The sequence below is a fragment of the Heteronotia binoei genome, chromosome 2, assembly GCF_032191835.1.
Source record: "Heteronotia binoei isolate CCM8104 ecotype False Entrance Well chromosome 2, APGP_CSIRO_Hbin_v1, whole genome shotgun sequence".
Lineage (NCBI taxonomy): Eukaryota > Metazoa > Chordata > Lepidosauria > Squamata > Gekkonidae > Heteronotia > Heteronotia binoei.
Window position 1 is genome coordinate 194673898 of NC_083224.1, and position 22667 is coordinate 194696564.

The following is a 22667-nucleotide window of genomic DNA, read 5'->3' on the forward strand; positions in this document are numbered from 1 at the left end:
GAGAACCGGGTTTGATTCCCCACTCCTCCATTTGCAGCTGCCGGAATGGCCTTGGGTCAGCCAGAGCTCTCATAGGTTGTCCTTGGAAAGGCAGGTTCGGAGTTTCCTTAGGAAAAATTCCACCTGGAGGAGGGGAGGTGGAAGAAGTAGAACTGGGTGTGGGGAAGGAGACAGACAGAAGGAAGGAAGGAAGGAAGGAAGGAAGGAAGGAAGGAAGGAAGGAAGGAAGGAAGGAAGGAAGGAAGGAAGGAAGGAATGGAGGCAAAGGAAGGTAGAAAGTGGGTGATGGGAAGTCTGGAAGCAGGGGTCGATGGAGGAATGGGATTTCAACTTTCCCACAAGTATTCACAAGTTCCTCTAATATAGCGTGCCATTAAGTAGGCATTCAAGTGGGCAGCCGTGATGGTCTGAAGCAACAGAACAAAGCAGGAGTCCAGTAGCACCTTTAAGACCAACAAAGTTTTACTCAGAACATAAGCTTTCATGTGCTAGAGGCACGCTTCACCAGACAACCCCCCCCCCCCCAAACTTACATTCTGAATAAAACTGTGTTGGTCTTAAAAGGTGCCACTTGACTCCTACTTTGTACTATTCGGTAGCGAGGAAAGGGCGCTTTCTGAGCACATGGAAAACGAGGCGACAATCAATCCACAGGTTCATTTCTTCCCAGAGAGAGGTGATGTCAAAATGGGGATGCACGAATCAAGGCAGCATGCAAAAAAATTAAATACAATTGCCCTAGGCCCCGCCCACAACTGAATGTCCCTACCAGGAGATCCTGTTCTATCTCCTCGTAGACCTTGTCCAATTCCTGGGCACGATTCTGGAGCAAGATGCTGGCAGCGTGGTGCTTCTTGCTCCACTCGTCGTATGCCTCCTCCTCCACCTCTTTGACAGCCAGACACAAAGTTCGCAGGGACTCTTCTGCAAAGCTCTGGGGAAGAGGACAACATTGGCTGCTCTGAGTCACGTGACATTCGAGCCAAGGAGCTGCAGCGGCTCCACAGGGCCAGAGCATCACACCTCAGCCTTTGCACTCCTTTGAGGTTCTGTTAGACAAGCTCAAGCCATCACTCCCAGGAGGAGGGTGTGCGCTCCAACTCTGCATGAGTCCCTGTTCTGGGAATCAGGCTTAGGAGATGTTCAGAGGGCATTCCAGTTTTGGCAGGGGATGAGGACAACTGCTTTCCTAAAGGTCTTCCAGGTGGGTCTGAAGACTTATCTTTTCTGGAGGGTCCGAAATTACATTGATGAGAAATGGTGTGAGAAGGGGAAGGGCACTACTGAGAAGCTGATTTTTTAAAAAAAACTGTATTGTATTGATTTATTGCAGGGGTGGCCAAACTGAGCCACATGTGGCTCTTCCACACATATTGTGTGGCTCTTGAAGCCCCCGCCACACCCCGCTGGCTGGTTTGGAGAAGGCATTTGTTCTTGAAATCACTTCTCCAAGCCAGCCAGCAGCTTGGAGAATTCATTCAAAGTTAAAGTTGCTTTCATTCCACCTCTCCCTCCATCTATTTCCCTCCCTGCCTCCTTTTCTTGCAACTCTCAAGCATCTGACAATTCATGTCTTGTGGCTCTCAGACATCTGACGTTTATTTCGCGTGCCTCTTACGTTAAGCAAGTTTGGCCACCCCTGATTTATTGTGTTCTTTTCAACTGAATTTTCATGGCACTTTTAAAAGTTTTTTTGTATTAATTTTTGTTATATGTTACAGTGCTGCAAACCACCTTCTCGTTAGCCTTTGCAGAAAGGAATGCTGTATCTCCCCTTCAGGGGCCTGAACCAATCCTGATGCAGAGATGGAAAAGAATTATAAACTGCAAAGGATAGGATATGAGTAGCCCTCCCATTTGCCAACTCAGAGCAAGGATTTGCCCAGTTAATGCCAATAAAGGTCTGAACAGTTCCAGTTTCTTGCACCCAAGGAACTGAGGAGTGGGAGGGAAAAATTGTCTCCACATAGTGACACTCTAGGAATTTCCCTTTGTTTCCTTTTGTTTCTATGGTAAAAATCACAGAGATGTAGAGAAGCAGTCTAGAATGTCACCCAAATGCGACATCTTACTGTCCCCAAAATCTACGCTTCTCAGGCACCGCCCCTGAAATCTCCCGAGTTTTGCTGAGGTGTATCTAGGGAACCCTAGTGAGCCCCATGGCGAGGTGGGTAAAATGAGTACCCAGCTTGCTGGGGGGAAAGGATAGATGACTGGGGAAGGCAATGGCAAGAAGTTGGGTACTCATTTTAGCAGCCTCGGAAGGATGGAAGGCTGAGTCAACCTCGAACCAGCTACCTGAAAACCCAGCTTCCACCGGGGATTGAACTCAGGTCATGAACAGAGAGTTCAGACCGCTTAAAGAAAAGGTCCCTTGTGTTAGCAGCAGTCGTTTCCGACTCTGGGGTGACATTGCTTTCATAACGTTTTCACGGCAGACTTTTTACAGGGTGGTTTGCCATTGCCTTCCCCAGTCCTCTACGCTTCCCCCCTAGCAAGCTGGCGACTCATTTGACCGACCTCAGAAGGCTGGAAGGCTGAGTCAACCTGGAGCTGGCGACTGAAAACCCAGCTTCCACCAGCGATTCCACCGGGCAATGGCAAACCGCCCCGTAAAAAGACTGCCATGAAAACATCACCCCAGAGTCGGAAATGATTGGTGCTTGCACAGGGGGGGCTACCTTCATCTTTTTATCTAGGAAAACTTAGATATGAATGTAACAGAATATGCTAAATGTAATAGAATATGCTAAGACAGAGAACCTCTGGAACAATAACAAGCTTTTTTTGTAGAAAAAGAGCAGCAGGGCCTAATTTGCATATTAGGCCACACCCCTGACATTACGATTGTTTTTGCAAAAAAAGCCCAGCAGGAATTCATTTGCATATTAGGCCACACCCCCTGATGCCAAGCCAGCTGGAACTGCATTCCTCTGCATTCCAGCACAAACCCCCCCAATAACAAGTAAAGTGCACATCTCTTTGTCCCAGTCTCAGTCGCCAAGGGCTTCAATTGCCTGGAGATCTTAGAATCATAGAGTTTTCCCTCCCAAATTGCTAGAATCATAGAATTGGAAGGTACCTCCAGGGTCATCTAGTCTAACCCCCTGCACAATGCAGGAAATTCACAAATATCTCCCCCTAAATTCACAGGATCCGCATTGCTGTCAGATGGCCATCTAGCCTCTGTTTAAAAACTTCCAAGGAAGGAGAGCCCACCACCTCCCGAGGAAGCCTGTTCCACTGAGGAATTGCTCTAATGATCAGGAAGTTCTTCCTAATGTTGAGACGGACACTCTTTTGATTTAATTTCAACCCACTGGTTCTGGTCCTATCTTCCAGGGCCACAGAAAACAATTCCATAACATCCTCTGGATGACAGCCCTTCAAGTACTTGAAGATGTTGATCATATCACCTCTCAGCCACCTCCTCTCCAGGCTAAACATGCCCAGCTCCTTCAACTTTTCCTCATAGGACTTGGTCTCCAGACCCCTCACCATCTTCGTCGCCCTCCTCTGGACCCGTTCCAGCTTGTCTAGGTCCTTCTTAAAATGTGGTTTCCCAAAACTGAACACAAGACTCCAGGTGAGGTCTTACCAGAGCAGAGAAAATCGATACCATCACATCACGTGATCTGGACACTATAATTCTGTTGATACAGCCCAAAATTGCATTTGCCTTTTTAGCCACCGCATCACACTGTTGACTCATGTTCAGCGTATGATCTTCTGCAATAAGCAGGACAACGGGACCCCTACTTCTGTGACAGACTTACATTCAGAGCCTTGATTGTGTAGGCCTCAGAAGACCAGTCGCTGTGAAGTCTCTCCAGGATCACCATGTCTGCTCCTTTGGTGTAGAGCTTGATGAGTCCCTCAGGATCCTGGACTGAAGCCAAGAGACCACGCCCAAGTGTTAGCGAAAACCAGGGCTTCTTAGGTTGAAAAAGCACAGCAGGGACTCATTTGCATATGAGGCCATCCCCCTGATGTCACCATTGTTTAGAACTTGGCTTTTTGTAGAAAGAGCCCAGCGGGAGCTCATTGGCGTATTAGGCCACACCCTCCTGACATCAAGCCAGTCAGAACTGTGTTCCTGTGTGTTCCTTCTCAAAAAAAAAAGGCCCTGGAGAAAACAGAGTTGTTTTTAGTTTAAAGAAAATGTGACTATTGGTGACGGAGGAGATACATGATAATATGGGTGTATAAAAAGATAATAATAATAATAACCAACAACCATCTTCCTTATCTTCACACCCCTTCCAACCCTCCCAGCAATTAACACAGAACAATGGTCACATTCAACAGCCAGTTTCCTTATCACTACCCTTCCAGGAAGCCCCACCAAACAATGGGCACATCCACAAACCAATTGCCCTTTCACCACACCCCCTCCAGCCTAGAAATAGCAGCTCTCCAGCAGCCCTGGCCCCACTCAATGCACAGCAGCCAAGAAGGTCAGAGCGCCTGCTCCGGCTGCAACACCACTGAGGATGTTCTCCGGAGTTGAGAACGAAACGTCTGGAAGGAAAACTTTCTCCAGTAGAACACGGCACTTGAGCCTGAAAGATTCTACAAACCCTAATAATAGTAATAATTTTTTAATTATTATTTATACCCCACCCTTCCCGCCGAAGCAGGGGTGGAGAAATATGAGAGACAGACAGTCAGAGAGTCACAGAGAGAGAGAGACAGAGAGAAAGAGACAGAGACCGATTTCGCACTCAGCTTACTCCGCAGTCATGTTCCTCTTCTCCGCGCAGTGTCCTTCGGATTTCCCACTATCTGCGCCGGAGTTGCAGGAAGTGTCGTGGCTTTCTTGCAGTAAACGGAAACTGGTTTTTAGCGGTTTCCTTTTGCTGTGCGAAAGCCGCAACGCTTCCTGTAACTCCAGTGCAGATAGTGGGAAATCCGAAGGACACTGCGTGGAGAAGAGGAACATGACCGCAGGGTAAGCTGAGTGCAAAATCGGTCAGAGACAGAAAGAGAGACACAGAGAGAGAGAGACAGACGGAGAGAGACAGATAAAGAGAGAGACAAAGAGACAGAGAAAGAGACAGGGAGACAGAGAGACACACACAGAAACACACAGAGACAGAGAGAAAGACACACAGAGAGAAGGGGGGGTTCGCCCTCCCCAAAATACTAGAACTTGGAGGCATCCAACAAAGAAGATTCAGGACAGACAAAGGAAAGTCTTTCTTCACACAAAATGCAGAGCTAATTTGTGGGATTCACAGCCACGAGGTGTCATGGTGGTTACTGACTTCTAAGGGGGTTGAGAGAAATGTTGAGACCTCCACCTTGTTTGGAAGCAGTAGACACAGACGGACTTCTGGAAGGATCCCAGCTCCGTAACCGCTTACCCAGAACAGACATCCGTTTGCGCACGCTGTTGAAATCCAGAAGGGCTAAGACTTTATAGGTCCTCTCCTTGCCCAGTTCGCTGATGGTGATGGTATCCTGAGTCCGGGAAAGAAAGACATATCCCAGGTTCCTGGCTGCCGTCACAAGAGCTTCTTCGTCCGGAGATGCAGCTTGGTAAATCAGCTGATCTATCGAGAGAGACAGACAGACACAGTTTTGGGATACTATAGAGATGTTAACAAAATCCTCATCTGAAGTTCTCCTGGATATGTGCCTTCTAAAGTAGGGACAATCAGGGCTTTTCTTTTAGCAGGAACTCCTTTGCATATTAAGCCACACACCCTGATGCAGCCAATCCTCTCAGATCTTACCGGAGGCCCTGTACTAAGAGCCCTGTAAGCTCTTGGAGGATTGGCTACATCAGGGGTGTGCGGCCTAATATGCAAAGGAGTTCCTGCTAAAAAAAAAAAAAGCCCCTGTGGACAATTATGAATTTCTCAGCCCTGCTGTTTTGGAAATTACAAAAAAAACCCTTCTGTTTCTACTTCCACTTCTCCCTGGTTTAAACGGAGACAAATTTTTCCTTTGCTCTGTTTTCTGTTTCCTCATCTCAAATGTTCCTGATGCTTTGACTTCATAAGAACATAAGAGAAGCCATGTTGGATCAGGCCAATGGCCCTCCAGTCCAACACTCTGTGTCACATAAGAACATAAGAGAAGCATGTTGGATCAGGCCAATGGCCCCTCCAGCCCAACACTCTGTGTCACATAAGAACATAAGAGAAGCCATGTTGGATCAGGCCAGTGGCCCCTCCAGTCCAACACTCTGTGTCACATAAGAACATAAGAGAAGCCATGTTGGATCAGGCAATGGCCCCTCCAGTCCAACACTCTGTGTCACATAAGAACATAAGAGAAGCCATGTTGGATCAGGCCAATGGCCCCCTCCAGTCCAACACTCTTGTGTCACATAAGAACATAAGAGAAGCCATGTTGGATCAGGCCAATGGCCCTCCAGCCCAACACTCTGTGTCACATAAGAACATAAGAGAAGCCATGTTGGATCAGGCCAGTGGCCCCTCCAGTCCAACACTCTGTGTCACATAAGAACATAAGAGAAGCCATGTTGGATAGGCCAATGGCCCCTCCAGTCCAACACTCTGTGTCACATAAGAACATAAGAGAAGCCATGTTGGATCAGGCCAATGGCCCCTCCAGTCCAACACTCTGTGTCACATAAGAACATAAGAGAAGCCATGTTGGATCAGGCCAATGGCCCCTCCAGCCCAACACTCTGTGTCACATAAGAACATAAGAGAAGCCATGTTGGATCAGGCCAGTGGCCCCTCCAGTCCAACACTCTGTGTCACATAAGAACATAAGAGAAGCCCTGTTGGATCAGGCCAATGGCCCCTCCAGTCCAACACTCTATTTCACATAAGAACATAAGAGAAGCCATGTTGGATCAGGCCAGTGGCCCATCCAGTCCAACACTCTGTGTCACACAGTGGCCAAAAAAAAAAACCCAGGTGCCATCAGGAGGTCCAGCAGTGGGGCCAGGGCACTAGAAGACCTCCCACTTGTTGCCCCCCTCCCCAAAGGATCAAGAATATAGAGCATCACTGCCCCAAACAGAGAGTTACAACAACACGCTGTGCTAATAGCCACTGATGGAACTCTGCTCCAGATGTTTCTCCAATCCCCTCTTGGATCATGACTTCATCATGATCCTGGATTTGCAATTTGTCTCTCATTGGTGTTGTTGCTGTTCAGATCGCAGAGTCGAGACCGACTCTTTGTGACCTCATGGACCAAGTCACGCCAGGCTCTCCTGTCTTCCACCATCCTCCAAAGTCCACTCAAATTCATATTAGTCACATCAGTAACGCTGTCCATCCATCTCCTCTTTTGCCATCCCCTTCTTCTTTTGCCTTCTGTCTTTCCCAGCATCAGGGTCTTCTCCAGGGAGTGCTCCCTTCTCATTGGGTGGCCAAAGGATTTGAGCTTCAGCATCTGACCTTCCAGGGAACAGTCTGGGTTGATTTCCCTTAGGACTGACGGATTGGATCTTCTTGCAGTCCAAGGGACTCTCAAGAGTCTTCTCCAGCACCACATATGCATGTATGTCTCTCATACATATGAACATATGAGCTGCCTATATACTGAATCAGACCTTTGGCCCCTCAAAGTCAGTACCTGTCTTCTCAGACTGGCAGCGGCTCTCCAGGGTCTCAAGCTGAGGCTTTTCACACCTATTTGCCTGGCCCCTTTTTTTGTTGGAGATGACGGGGATTGAACCTGGGACCTTCTGCTTACCAAGCAGATGCTCTAGCACTGAGCTCACCGTCCCTCCATCTCCATCACTTACTGCCTGGACCCTTTTGAGTTGGAGATGCCGGGGGATTAAACCTGGGACCTTCTGCTTCCCAAGCAGATGCTCTACCACTGAGCCACCGTCCCTCCATCTCCATCACCTACCACCTGGACCCTTTTTAGTTGGAGATACCAGGGATTGAACCTGGGACCTTCTGCTTACCAAGCAGATGCTCTACCACTAGCCGCACCCCCATTCATGGCTCTCTAGGGTCTCAAGCTGAGGTTTTTCACACCTATTTTCCTGGACCCTTTTTAGTTGGAGATGCCAGGGATTGAACCTGGACCTTCTACTTCCCAAGCAGATGCTCTACCAATGAGCCACTGTCCCTCCCCACGTACGTAGTGGCAAAGCAAACTGATCTCAACTGGAACTCCTCTAGATTCACATTGTGCCAGACCTCTTAGGGCTTTAAAGGTATGAAACCACACCATGAATTGTGCCCAGAAATAAAGCAGATGCCTTCAAGGAGCACCTGCAGCTTGCACCAGTGTTTCCAGCTGATTACCGTTTCCCAAATACCCTCCATTGAGCCGGCGGTGGAAACCTCCCCCTACGTTGCTGGCACGATGATGTCACCCCGGAAGTGACATCATCAAAAATGATGGCGCACACACGGGGCCACTCTAGGCATTTCCGGGGAAACTCTACAGTTTTCCCGGACGCTCCAGCCGTTTTGGGAGGGGAAACTCTATGGTACAATAGGTGTTTTTACCTCCCAAATGGCTAGAACGTCTGGGAAAACCATAGAGTTTCCCTGAAAATGGCTAGAGTGACCCCCGCGCGCCACCATTTTGATGATGTCACTTGCAGGTGATGTCATTGCTTCGCGTGTGCGCCCAAAAGCACATGCACAAAAGTCCCCACTTTAGGAAGCTGGGGACTTGGCAACCCTACCCTCCAAGGGCAGCACCACACCTTCAAGCTGGGTGCGGTAATCTAGCACAGGCACAATCCGAGCACGGATCCCTGCAGCTAGCTTTGTTTGCTTGTAACAAAACTGTATAAAAGTAACAACTGCTGATACAAGTCTTGGCTTGCTCCTCTGTATTTTGAAACAAACAATTTTGTTATCGATATTATCGACAGAAAAACACGACACACGAGATGCCAGATTTTAACAACACTGGCAAAACTGCAACAGAGGGTGGATGTTACAGCAAGCAGCATTGCCTAGGAAACTGTCCATTAATTCGCCTTCTTCAGGCTGCAGTACACTAGGGAAAGCCTTGGATTCAGTAATGGAATACACAGTATTCCCTTCAAATTTATATTTAGACACCCTCCAGCTTTCACAATTGTTGCATAGACAGTTGCAGTTGGAGCCTCAAAGATCAGCAGCCTTCCATTAGGGGCTCCCCTTGGTCAGATTCAAACTGTCTCTGTGCTGAGCTCACTTGCAACCGTCCAACCGCAGCTGGCTATATGACCATTGTAATGGCTGGAGAGTGCCTCAATATAAATCTGAAGGAAATCCTGGGCATTCCATTATTGCATTCAGGACTTTCCCTAGCGTACTGCAGCTGAAGAAGGCGCATGAAATGGAGAGTCGACCTAGGCCATCCATGTGCTGCCGCTGTTGCGGTAACATCCACCCTCTATTGCAATTTTGCCAGTGTTGTTAAACTCTGGCGTCCAGTCTGTAGTGTTTTCCTGTCAAATAATATTGATACTAAATTTTGTTTCAAAATATAGAGTAGCAAGCTAAGACTTGGATCAACAGTTGTTACTTTTATACAGTTTTCCCCCCTTTTGTTACAATATCACTTTTTCTGTATAGCCGTCTCTTTCTGTATAGCTTCTGTTTCCTGGCAGAGTACTAGAAAGGCTAAGATATCCATGACAGAATTTAATTTCTTAAAAGATTCAGTAAATGCTGATGACCCCAGATTTCTTTCTTCCTTCCTTCCTTCCTTCCTTCCTTCCTTCCTTCCTTCCTTCCTTCCTTCCTTCCTTCCTTCCTTCCTTCCTTCCTTCCTTTCTTTCTTTCTTTCTTCTTTCTTTCTTTCTTTCTTTCTTTCTTTCTCTTCCTTCCTTCCTTCCTTCCTTCCTTCCTTTCTTCCTTTCTTTCTTTCTTTCTTTCTTCTTTCTTTCTTCTTCTTTCTTTCTTTCTTTCTTTCTTTCTTTCTTTTCTTTCTTTCTTCTTTCTTTCTTTCTTCTTTCTTTCTTCTGTCAAGCATGCATATTTCTGTGTGCCATGATGGTCCACAAGACAAAGAGCAGAAACACCAACCTCTCCTGCTCACCCCCTCTTTTACAACCTTTGGGCAAGTAATAAATCCATCTGGCCCAAGGATGTTTAGGTTAGCCTTGCTGGTAACAGTTAGATACACCTCTCCCCCAGATTCACACAGCCAGGTCTTATCTGCTCTCAGAGAAAGTGTGAGAAAGGGAGATGTTTTTAATAGCTTACATTCCTTAGTAAGAAAAGAGATACTATGTAATAACCTTTGAACCCGTGACTCAAATTGCATCTGTATGTTATCCTTTGAAGTTATCCTATAAAGTACCTATGTAATTCTGTATACGTCATTACTTCCAAGGATTTTGTCCTTGGCAAAGCTATGGAGTTTCTACAATAAAGCAACTTTTGAATTCACTAACAAAAGACTGATTATTGAGAAATATCGATGCTTGACAATTCCTCTCTCCTCTCTCTCTCTCTCTGTTTCTCTCCCTCTGAGAAAGAAAGAAAGAAAGAAAGAAAGAAAGAAAGAAAGAAAGAAAGAAAAGGAAAGAAAGAAAGAGAAAGAAAGAAAGAAAGAAAGAAAGAAAGAAAGAAAGAAAGAAAGATGGGGGATGAAGGAGGGGGAGAGGAAGAAAGAAAGCAACTTTAACTTTAAATGTACTCTTCAAGCTGGCCACTGGCTTGTCCAGAGAAGTGATTTAAAATGACAAATGCCTTCTTCTGTAAGCTGACAGGGCAGTGAGGTCATTGAGAGTAACACAATATGTGTGAAAAAGCCACAGTTTGGCCACCTGTGACCAAGAGGGAATAATGGAGTGCCCAGCAGACATTTCCCTCCCCTCTCCTTCTGATGGCCCTGAAGCGGGGGGGAGGGCCTCCAGACCGAGGGGATCCCCTGCCCCCACCTGGGATTGGCAACCCTACATTCCGCGTCTCTCCTCTCACTCTCTTTCTCCTCCGCCATGACGGTGTGGCAAAGGGCCAGCAAACGCAGGCATTCTCTCAGGACAGGATTGTCATCCTGCTGGATGGCGCTGATCAGCGAAGGGTCATAAAATTCCAGCTTCGCGTCCCAGTATTTGTTCCAACGCAAGAGAGCTTCCTGAAGAAAAGCCAAAGGGACATCAGGCCCAGCACTGCCAAATGTCAGGTTATTGGAGGTCTTGAGCCTTTCCAGGAGGGAAGGCAGGGATAGCAATGTTTTAATAAATAATAAAATGAGGACCCATTCCCCACTCGCCTTATGCCGCTCTTGCACTCCTCTTCTCTGCGAGGCTTCGGTCGGATTTCACATTCTCTGCCCCGGGGCTGCAACTAGCTTTGCCTTTTTTGCGCGGCAAACAGAAACTGGTTTTAGAGGATCCTGTTTGCCACGCGAAAGAAGCGGAGCGGGCAGATAGCGTGAAATCTGACAGAAGCCCCACGGAGAAGAGGTGCGTGAGAGCAGTGTAAGGCTAGTGGGGAATCCGTCATTGCCTTGCATAAGGCACTACTAGAGAGCCAGTTTGGTGTAGTGGTGAAGTAAATTATGGTTTTATATGTTTTATTGAATTGATTGTTTTATGATGTTGTGAGCCGCACTGAGTCCGCTTGTGGAGAGGGGCGGGATATAAATGTAAAGTAATAAATAAATAAAATAAATAAATAAATAAATGAAGTGCGCGGACTCTTATCTGGGAGAACCAGGTTTGATTCCTACTCCTCCACGTGCAGCTGCTGGAATGGCCTTGGGTCAGCCATAGCTCTGGCAGAGGTTGCCCTTGAAAGGGCAGCTTCTGGGAGAGCCCTCTCAGCCCCACCCACCTCACAGGGTGTCTGTTGTGGGGGAGGAAGGGAAAGGAGATTGTAGGCCGCTCTGAGCCTCTGTCTTTGAAAGGGCAGCTCCTGGGAGAGCTCTCTCAGCCCCACCCACCTCACAGGGTGTCTGTTTTGGGGAGGAAGGGAAAGGAGATTGTAGGCTGCTCTGAGACTCTGTCCTTGAAAGGGCAGCTTCTGGGAGAGCTCTCTCAGCCCCACCTACCTCAGGGTGTCTGTTGTGGGGGAGGAAGGGAAAGGAGATTGTAGGCCACTCTGAGACTCTGTCCTTGAAAGGGCAGCTCCTGGGAGAGCTCTCTCAGCCCCACCCACCTCACAGGGTGTCTGTTGTGGGGGAGGAAGGGAAAGGAGATTGTAGGCTGCTCTGAGACTCTGTCCTTGAAAGGGCAGCTTCTGGGAGAGCTCTCTCAGTCCCACCCACCTCACAGGGTGTCTGTTGTGGGGGAGGAAGGTATAGGAGATTGTGACCACTCTGAGATTCAGAGTATAGGGCGGGATATAAATCCAATATCTTCTTCTTCTTCCTTCCCTGTTCAGAGGAATCCTCTGTCCAGCTGCTCCTGAAGGAGACCATGTAGAGTTCCTGTAGAATTCCAGTTCCAAATTAATTTTGTAGACAGCATCACACAGCGACGAGGTAGTACTTTATATTCCCTCATTTCACGAGAAGCTTTGACCAGCTTTCAAACACTCTATCAGCGCATGGCGAGATTCCAACTTTTTGCACACAATTAAGTTACAGTTTTCAAACATCTTGCCAAGATGGAGGATTCCTCTGAATTTGGAAGGACTAGTAATTGCTAATTATAGATTGCTGATTACGAACTTTCCCATGATTTAGTCCTTCCTTTGTATTCACTATGGGTGTTCTATAGATCAGGGTGTTTATGAGATGTTTCGGATTGAGAGTGTTTTGAATATTATAAGAATTTGTTTAAAATATTGTCTTATTGCTAATTGCTAATTGTCACAGAACCAAAGGGTTTTCTCCTGTAACACTCAGAACGGTGGGAGAAGAAAAATTCAAAAAACGCTGACATGACATGGTGTGATGCCACTTCCTGGGGAACACCAGAAGCTACATAAGAACATAAGAGAAGCCATGTTGGATCAGGCCAACGGCCCATCAAGTCCAACACTCTGTGTCACACAGTGGCAAAAAATGTTATATACACACATACACTGTGGCTAATAGCCACTGATGGACCTGTGCTCCATACACTGTGGCTAATAGCCACTGATGGACCTGTGCTCCATACACTGTGGCTAATAGCCACTGATGGACCTGTGCTCCATATTTTTATCTAAACCCCTCTTGAAGGTGGCTATACTTGTGGCCGCCACCACCTCCTGTGGCAGTGAATTCCACATGTTAATCACCCTTTGGGTGAAGAAGTACTTCCTTTTATCCGTCTTAACCTGTCTGCTCAGCAATTTCATCGAATGCCCACGAGTTCTTGTATTGTGAGAAAGGGAGAAAAGTACTTCTTTCTCTACTTTCTCCATTCCATGCATTATCTTGTAAACCTCTATCATGTCACCCCGCAGTCGACGTTTCTCCAAGCTAAAGAGTCCCAAGCGTTTCAACCTTTCTTCATAGGGAAAGTGCTCCAGCCCTTTAATCATTCTAGTTGCCCTTCTCTGCACCTTCTCTAAAGCTATAATATCCTTTTTGAGGTGCGGCGACCAGAACTGCACACAGTACTCCAAATGAGACCGCACCATCGATTTATACAGGGGCATTATGATACTGGCTGATTTGTTTTCAATTCCCTTCCTAATAATTCCCAGCATGGCATTGGCCTTTTTTATTGCAAACGCACACTGTCTTGACACTTTCAGTGAGTTATCTATCATGACCCCAAGATCTCTCTCTTGATCAGTCTCTGCCAGTTCACACCCCATCAACTTGTATTTGTAGCTGGGATTCTTAGCCCCAATGTGCATTACTTTGCACTTGGCCACATTGAACCGCATCTGCCACGTTGACGCCCACTCACTACGTTGCTCTAGGAATTACTGCAAACTCTATGGTTTTACCACATGGTTCTCGTGATTCCTAGGGAAATGTGATGTCATTAGAGTTTGTAGAATCTTTCGGGATCAAGTGCCGTGTTCTACTGGAGAAAGTTTTCCTTCCAGACGTTTCGTTCTCAGCTGCGGAGAACATCCTCAGTGGCGTTGAGGATGTTCTCCGCAGCTGAGAACGAAACGTCTGGAAGGAAAACTTTCTCCAGTAGAACACGGCACTTGATCCCGAAAGAGTCTACAAACCCTAATGATGTTACCAGCTGTGAAAACCTGAAATCTTTGATAAATGTGATGTCACTTTCAAGCTTTCCTGGAAGTGATGTCATAGTGCATACAATGCCAGCACCCCACCACTGAATCTCCCCTCCTCCAGCTCCTACCACTTCCTGGCAACCTCCTAGCTATGAAATTACAACACTGTTCGTGTTGGCTGTTTATTGCATTGAACATATGAACCTACGAAGCTGCCTTCTACTGAATCAGATCCCCCTCAATCCCTCAAAGTCAGTCTTGTCTACTCAGACTGGCAGCAACTCTCCAGGGTCTCAAGTGGAGGTTTTCCACACCTACTTGCCTGGACCCTTTTTAGTTGGAGATGCCGGGGATTGAACCTGGGACTTTCTACTTACCAAGCAGATGCTCTACCACTGAGCCACCGTCCCACCCCTATCATATGAACATATGAAGCTGCCTTCTACTGAATCAGACTCTTGGTCCATCGAAATCAGTATTGTCTACTCAGACTGGCAGCGGCTCTCCAGGGTTTCAAGCAGAGGTTTTTCACGCCTACTTGCCTGGACCCTTTTTTAGTTGGAGATGCCGGGGATTGAGCCTGGGACCTTCTGCTTACCAAGCAGATGCTCCGCCACTGAGCCACCGTCCCTCCCTTCCAGAGGGGAAGCTGAAAACCTCTCAGTAAATTGTGCAGAAGCTGACTTCCTCGCAGTGCCTGTAAACCTCCCGTCCCTTTTGTCAGCTTTATACAAGCTTCACAGATCTCCCGCCCATCTCCTTCAACGACCCCTCTCGTTTAAGGCAGGAATGTCTCACGTACCGTGGGTCTGCAGCTGCTGTCGCTGTCTGAGCCTGCAAATATTTTTGGAAAAGAGGGGATATATCAAGGGCATATTCCAGACATATCCTTGTCTAATACAAATAAAGGGGACTAACAGCAGCAACCACAGTTCATTATCTAAATTGATATCTTATTCTTTCTCCTGCACTGACGCACAGCAGGGGACCATGTAGGGCCTTCCACCACTCTGGTACAGGTCTGTATGGGAGGGCACAGAACACACACACCCCTCCCCCAACCCCTGTATCTTCCTTTTTAGCAAAACCTTTTAACCATGACTAGGGGTTGCCAAGTCCCCACCGGCATCATAGAGTGTTCCCCAAATTGTAGAGCAGAACTCATTTGTTATGAGGGCTAAATCTGACTTAAATGAGACATTGTCGGGCGAGGCCATGTGTGTACCTATTTAAGCTTAGGTAGGGGAAAAAAAAAAAGGCAAGTCCCCTGTGCAAGCACCAGTCGTTTTCCACTCTGCTTTCAAAACATTATCACGGCAGACTTTTTTATGGGATGGTTTGCCATTGCCTTCCCCAGCCATCTACACTTTCCCCCCAGCAAGCCGGGGACTCATTTGACCGACCTTGGAAGGATGGAAAGCCTGAGTCAACCTGGAGCCGGCTACCTGAACCCAGCTTCCACCGGGATCGAACTCAGGTCGTGAGCAGAGGGCTTCGACTGCAGTACTGCAGCTTTACCGCTCCGCGCCACGGGGCTCTTAAAGGTAAAGGTCGTTCCCTGTGCAAGCACCAGTCGTTTTCACTCTGGGGTGACGCTGCTTTCACGTTTTCATGGCAGACTTTTTACGGGGTGGTTTGCCATTGCCTTCCCCAGTCATCTACACTTCCCCCCCAGCAAGCTGGATACTCATTTGACCGACCTCGGAAGGATGGAAGGCTGAGTCAACCTCGAGCCGGCTACCTGAAAACCCAGCTTCCGCGGGGATTGAACTCAGGTCATGAGCAGAGGGCTCCGACTGCAGTACTGCAGCTTTACCACTCTCCAGAGATTAGGAAGCAGAGGTATAAACTTTATAAAGGACACAGACAAACACAATTAAAGATTTTTTTAAAAAAAATTAGAATAAAACATTAGCACTCATTGGTCTTAAAGGTGCTTTCTTGTATTTCTCTCTTGGGATCCAGGGAACTGGGCAAAGGAAGCTCTGGCTCTTTCCTTCCTTCCCCAGGGGACTGTGGGGGGGAGCCTCAGCCAACAGGAGGAGGAAAGGCTTGGCTCAGTAGCTCTGCTGTGCAATTGAGAGCCTGGCAAAGCAAGCTATCCCCCCTTCCTCCCCAAGGAAGGAGCCTCAGCCAATGGAGAACATAGAGGTTTTGTTCTGTAGCTCTGCTGTGTGATTGAGCAAGCCTGGAAAAGCAAGCTATCCCCCCTTCCTCCCCAAGGGAGGTGCCTCAGGAAATGCAGAAGATAGAGGCTTTGCTCTGTAGCTCTGCTGTGTGATTGAGCAAGCCTGGAAAAGCAAGCTATCCCCCCTTCCTCCCCAAGGGAGGAGCCTCAGGAAATGGAGAAGACAGAGGCTTTGCTCTGTAGCTCTGCTGTGTGATTGAGCAAGCCTGGCAAAGCAAGCTGTGACACAGAAGGAAGCAAGAGAGAGGGAGAAGGAAGCAGATGACAGCCGGTCGATTGGGAGCCTGATAGGAGCCCTCCGGGGGGGGGCCTGATTCGGCCCCTGGACTGCATGTTTGACACCCCGTGCTGGAGCATCCCTGCACGACGTGCCTGGCACAATGACGTCACTTCTAGGTGATGTCACTGCACCGTGTGTGGTGCACCTGACGGAGCTCTTAAGGGAGGGAGATCCCCCTGGCGGCCCGCTCGGTTCTGCTCAAGGAAGAAGCTTGAACAGCAGAGAAGAGATATTCAAAACCATCTCCGCCTATACCTCCTCTTTCAGACTGTTTTAAGAGGGATTGGTTACTTGCAATCGCTTGAATTCCGGGGCAGAGGAGAGGGGAGGGATGGGAGAGATGACACAGTCCCCAGAATCCCTGCACAGTGTTGGAAAGTCCCAACAAATCGTAGCCGGGTTACGGCAACCCCATCGGGTTTTCGAGTCAAGAGATGCTCAGAGGTGGTTGGCCGTTGCCTGCCTCAGTGTAGCAACCCTGGTCTTTCCTTACAGGTGTACTAACTATCTAAGTACCAGGCCTCAGATTCAGCAGGAGCTCCCAGGAGCCCAGCTCTTGAACCTTTCTGAGGGTTCCCCCCTCCTCCTCCCCACCTTCTCCACTGAATAAGAGGTGCAGCTGCATAACAATCCCTGGATTAGGAGAGGGGGCAGGCAGCCGGCCCCCAGGGGCTTTGCCACGCCCCCAGTAGCCCTCATGAACCCCTGGAGAAGCCCACTTCTGATGTGATTTTGAAGATGAAGAAGAAGATATTGGATTTATATCCCGCCCTCCACTCCGAAGAGTCTCAGAGCGGCTCACAATCTCCTTTACCTTCCTCCCCCACAACAGTCACCCTGTGAGGTGGATGGGGCTGCAGAGGGCTCTCACAGCAGCTGCCCTTTCAAGGACAGAGTCTCAGAGCAGCCTATAATCTCCTTTCCCTTCCTCCCCCACAACAGTCACCCTGTGAGGTGGATGGGGCTGCAGAGGGCTCTCACAGCAGCTGCCCTTTCAAGGACAGAGTCTCAGAGCAGCCTATAATCTCCTTTCCCTTCCTCCCCCACAACAGACACCCTGTGAGGTGGATGGGGCTGCAGAGGGCTCTCACAGCAGCTGCCCTTTCAAGGACAGAGTCTCAGAGCAGCCTATAATCTCCTTTCCCTTCCTCCCCCACAACAGACACCCTGTGAGGTGGGTGGGGCTGGAGAGGGCTCTCCCAGAAGCTGCCCTTTCAAGGGCAACCTCTGCCAGAGCTATGGCTGACCCAAGGCCATGCTAGCAGGTGCAAGTGGAGGAGTGGGGAATCAAACCCGGTTCTCCCAGATAAGAGTCCGCACACTTAACCACTACACCAAACCACTACACCAAACTGGATTTTGGGCAGTGGGTGGCTTGCTGGCCTTTTGACAGTGGGGAGGGTGGCCCAGGAGAGCCCCAGGTGAGCGAGGCCTGCTTGGGCTGGCTGGATCTCTAGCCAGCCCAAGCAGGCCTCATTCACCCAGGGCTCTTCTTTCTTGCATCGGGTTGCTTTTGGCTGGGGGTGGTGGTGGGGTTATGCTAATGAGTCATGGTAATGCACTCCGCCACCTAGTTTTTCTACAAAACGACCCCTGCTAAGTGCTAACCAAAGTCATCCTTGCTTCGCTTCCAAGATCTGACATTGTCAGGCTTGCCTGGCCCACCCAGGCCAGAAGTCCTCGCATAACCCCTCCCAGTGGTTTTGTGGCGCCCATGAGCACCACTTGTAGAAAATCATGTGCTACGTAAGACCCAGGGGTGGAATTCCAGCAGGGGCTCCTTTGCATATTAGGCCACACCCCCTGGTGCAGCCAATCCTCCAAGAGCTTACCAAAAAGAGCCTCGTAAGCTCTTGAGGGATCGGCTACACCAGGAGGGTGTGGCCTAATATGCAAAGGAGCTCCTGCTAGAATCCCACCCCTGGTAAGACCTGACCCCCTGTTCCCATACGGCCCCCCCCTCCCATTTTAATCCCAGCCCTCTCTGTGACTTACCGTTACCGTATATCGTCCCGCCGATGCAACATTTCTTGAAAGTCATGATGTTTTGCGTCAAGGTGCCCGTCTTATCGGAGAAGACATACTGGATCTGTCCCAGCTGGTCATTCAGACTGGTGTTTCTTGCCTTGGCAGGAGTATCTTTAGGTGCGTAATACATTTCCAAATCCCAGTTGATGAACCAGCTATTGACCAGGTAGATGAACTCAAACCTAGGAGAAGAGAGACAGCGTCAATTACACATAGGGTTGCCAGGTCTGACTCAAGAAATATCTGGGGATTTGGGGGGGTGGAGCCGGGAGCAAGGGTGCGGCAAGCATAATTGAACTCCGAAGGGAGTTCTACCCATCACGTTTCAAGGGACCGCACGTCTTTTAAATGTCTTCCCTCCTTTTGGAAAAGTTGAAGGATAGGGGCACCTTCTTTGGGGGCTCATAGAATTGGAGCCCCTGGCTCAATCCTTTTGACACGTGGAGGGTATTTTGGGGAGAGGCTCTGGATGCTGTGCTGAAAATGTGGCGCCTCTATCTCAAATAAACGGCCCCCTGAGAGCCCCAGATACCCCCCGATCAATTCTCCATTATAACCTATGGGAATCGGTCTCCATAGGGAATAATAAGAACATAAGAACATAAGAGAAGCCATGTTAGATCAGGCCAATGGCCCATCCAGTCCAACATTCTGTGTCACACAGCGGCCAAATATATATATATATATATATATATATATATATACACACACACACATACACACTGTGGCTAATAGCCACTGATGGACCTCTGCTCCATATTTTTATCTAACCCCCTCTTGAAGGTGGCCATGCTTGTGGCCCAGCAGACATTGGAGTGCCCAGCAGACATTTCCCTCCCCCCCCTGCTTTCTGATGACCCTGAAGCGGGGGGGGGGCTCCAAACTGGGGGATCTCCTGCCCCCACCTGGGGACTGAAAAATAAAGGTACATAAACCACCGTGAAAACCAGCTTCTATTATTGAATTGTACAAAGTCCACAAAAATAAACATACTCAAATCAACTCCACCATCATAAATTACAAAACAAGCATAACTTTTAGTCCTCAATGAAAAAGGAAGCACCTGGGGATTGGCAACCCTATGTGACTCTTATATTAATCAAGTTTGGCCACGTCTGCTGTCGGCCTGAACAGAACTAGGTAAAGGGAGCACTGGCTCTCTCCCACCCTCCCCAGGGAACCCGGAGGGGGAAGAGCCTCAACCAATGAAGAGAATTGAGGTTTCACTCTGTAGCTCCTTTGCAATTGAGCAAGGCTTGCAAAGCAAGTTGAGGTGCAGAAGGAAGCAAGAGAGAGGGAGAAGAAGATATTGGATTTATATCCCGCCCTCCACTCCGAAGAGTCTCAGAGCGGCTCACAATCTCCTTTACCCCCCCCCCCCACAACAGACACCCTGTGAGGTGGGTGGGGCTGAGAGAGCTCTCCCAGAAGCTGCCCTTTCAATTGCTGAAATTGCTGAGCAGACAGGTTAAAACGGATAAAAGGAAGTACTTCTTCACCCAAAGGGTGATTAACATGTGGAATTCACTGCCACAGGAGGTGGTGGCGGCCACAAGTATAGCCACCTTCAAGAGGGGTTTAGATAAAAATATGGAGCAGAGGTCCATCAGTGGCTATTAGCCACAGTGTATGTGTGTATATAACATTTTTTGCCACTGTGTGACACAGAGTGTTGGACTTGATGGGCCGTTGGCCTGATCCAACATGGCTTCTCTTATGTTCTTATGTTCTTATGACAGAGTCTCAGAGCGGCCTACAATCTCCTTTCCCTTCCTCCACCACAACAGACACCCTGTGAGGTGGGTGGGGCTGAGAGCTCTTACAGCAGCTGCCCTTTCAAGGACAGAGGCTCAGAGTGGCCTACCATCTCCTTTCCCTTCCTCTCCCACAACAGACACCCTGTGAGGTGGGTGGGGCTGAGAGCTCTTACAGCAGCTGCCCTTTCAAGGAGAGAGTCTCAGAGCGGCCTACAATCTCCTTTCCCTTCCTCCCCCACAAGAGAAACCCTGTGAGGTCGGTGGGGCTGAGAGTGCACTCCCAGAAGCTGCCCTTTCAAGGAGAGAGTCTCAGAGCGGCCTACAATCTCCTTTCCCTTCCTCCCCCACAAGAGACACCCTGTGAGGTCGGTGGGGCTGAGAGTGCACTCCCAGAAGCTGCCCTTTCAAGGAGAGAGTCTCAGAGCGGCCTACAATCTCCTTTCCCTTCCTCCCCCACAAGAGACACCCTGTGAGGTCGGTGGGGCTGAGAGTGCACTCCCAGAAGCTGCCCTTTCAAGGAGAGAGTCTCAGAGCGGCCTACAATCTCCTTTCCCTTCCTCCCCCACAAGAGACACCCTGTGAGGTCGGTGGGGCTGAGAGTGCACTCCCAGAAGCTGCCCTTTCAAGGAGAGAGTCTCAGAGCGGCCTACAATCTCCTTTACCTTCCTCCCCCACAACAGACACCCTGTGAGGTGGGTGGGGCTGAGAGTGCACTCCCAGAAGCTGCCCTTTCAAGGAGAGAGTCTCAGAGCGGCCTACAATCTCCTTTCCCTTCCTCCCCCACAAGAGACACCCTGTGAGGTCGGTGGGGCTGAGAGTGCACTCCCAGAAGCTGCCCTTTCAAGGAGAGAGTCTCAGAGCGGCCTACAATCTCCTTTCCCTTCCTCCCCCACAAGAGACACCCTGTGAGGTCGGTGGGGCTGAGAGTGCACTCCCAGAAGCTGCCCTTTCAAGGAGAGAGTCTCAGAGCGGCCTACAATCTCCTTTACCTTCCTCCCCCACAACAGACACCCTGTGAGGTGGGTGGGGCTGAGAGTGCACTCCCAGAAGCTGCCCTTTCAAGGAGAGAGTCTCAGAGCGGCCTACAATCTCCTTTCCCTTCCTCCCCCACAAGAGACACCCTGTGAGGTCGGTGGGGCTGAGAGTGCACTCCCAGAAGCTGCCCTTTCAAGGAGAGAGTCTCAGAGCGGCCTACAATCTCCTTTCCCATCTTCCCCCACAACAGACACTCTGCGAGTCGGGTGGGGCTGAGAGTGCACTCCCAGAAGCTGCCCTTTCAAGGAGAGAGTCTCAGAGCGGCCTACAATCTCCTTTCCCTTCCTCCCCCACAAGAGACACCCTGTGAGGTCGGTGGGGCTGAGAGTGCACTCCCAGAAGCTGCCCTTTCAAGGAGAGAGTCTCAGAGCGGCCTACAATCTCCTTTCCCATCTTCCCCCACAACAGACACTCTGCGAGTCGGGTGGGGCTGAGAGTGCACTCCCAGAAGCTGCCCTTTCAAGGAGAGAGTCTCAGAGCGGCCTACAATCTCCTTTCCCTTCCTCCCCCACAACAGACACCCTGTGAGGTGGGTGGGGCTGGAGAGGGCTCTCCCAGAAGCTGCCCTTTCAAGGACAACCTCTGCCAGAGCTCTGGCTGACCCAAGGCCATTCCAGCAGGTGCAAATGGAGGAGTGGGGAATCAAACCCGGTTCTCTCAGATAAGAGTCCACACACTGAACCACTACTCCAAACTGGCTCTCCAGAGGGAAGCAGACAAGAGCCAGTTGCTCATGGGCTTAATAGGAGCCCTCCAGGGGCCTGATATGCCCCCCGGGCCGCATATTTGACACCCCTGCTTTAAAGCATCGTCATCAACGCCACCCCATTTTTTTCCTACTGCTCCTCAAATCATTTCGAGCGGGAGACTGGAGCCAAGGGAGGAGGTGTGCTAACCGTAACTGGGCAAATGGCAGGGCTGGAATTTGAGCAGGGGCTCCTTTTATCAGGCGTGGGTTCATTGAAGCTCACAAGAAGGCAGACTTAATAGCTTAAAACAAAGTTGCATTTATTGGATACTTCAGAGTTATTCCAGGCAAGCAGGTAAATTGGAACTGACAGAGACTGTTTCAATCTATAGCTATTTATCCTCTACTTCAAAGCATTCACATCTACCCCACAGTTCCCAAAACAATAGGCTGCTTTTGCATGTGAAACATTCCCAGCGCTTCCCCCTTATCTCTTCCGTGGGTGGTTACATTGCCCAGAGGCGCTGGCCTTGGAGCCTCCGGAGAGGAGGTGAGAAGCTGGCACCTACGGCTGGCCTCAAAGGCTCTTGGCAACCTTTGATAGTCCTGGGAACGGTCCTCTACTCTTCCCCCCTCCCTCCTAGCTGACCCCGTTGCTGGTTAG

At 49.3% G+C, this 22667-nt stretch overlaps 1 protein-coding gene across 1 annotated transcript in view; it reads right to left on the reverse strand.

The window, feature by feature from the left end:
- LOC132567448 (phospholipid-transporting ATPase IK-like) overlaps positions 1–22667 on the reverse strand; it is a 93136-nt gene that overhangs the window by 55070 nt on the left and 15399 nt on the right. The window contains exons 3-8 of the mRNA XM_060233124.1: positions 18491–18705; positions 14830–14861; positions 10854–11031; positions 5367–5555; positions 3777–3889; positions 770–934 (exon numbers count right to left, since the gene is read on the reverse strand). Of these exons, the coding sequence (XP_060089107.1) occupies positions 770–934; positions 3777–3889; positions 5367–5555; positions 10854–11031; positions 14830–14861; positions 18491–18705 (892 nt within the window). The remainder of the gene's footprint in view (positions 1–769; positions 935–3776; positions 3890–5366; positions 5556–10853; positions 11032–14829; positions 14862–18490; positions 18706–22667) is intronic.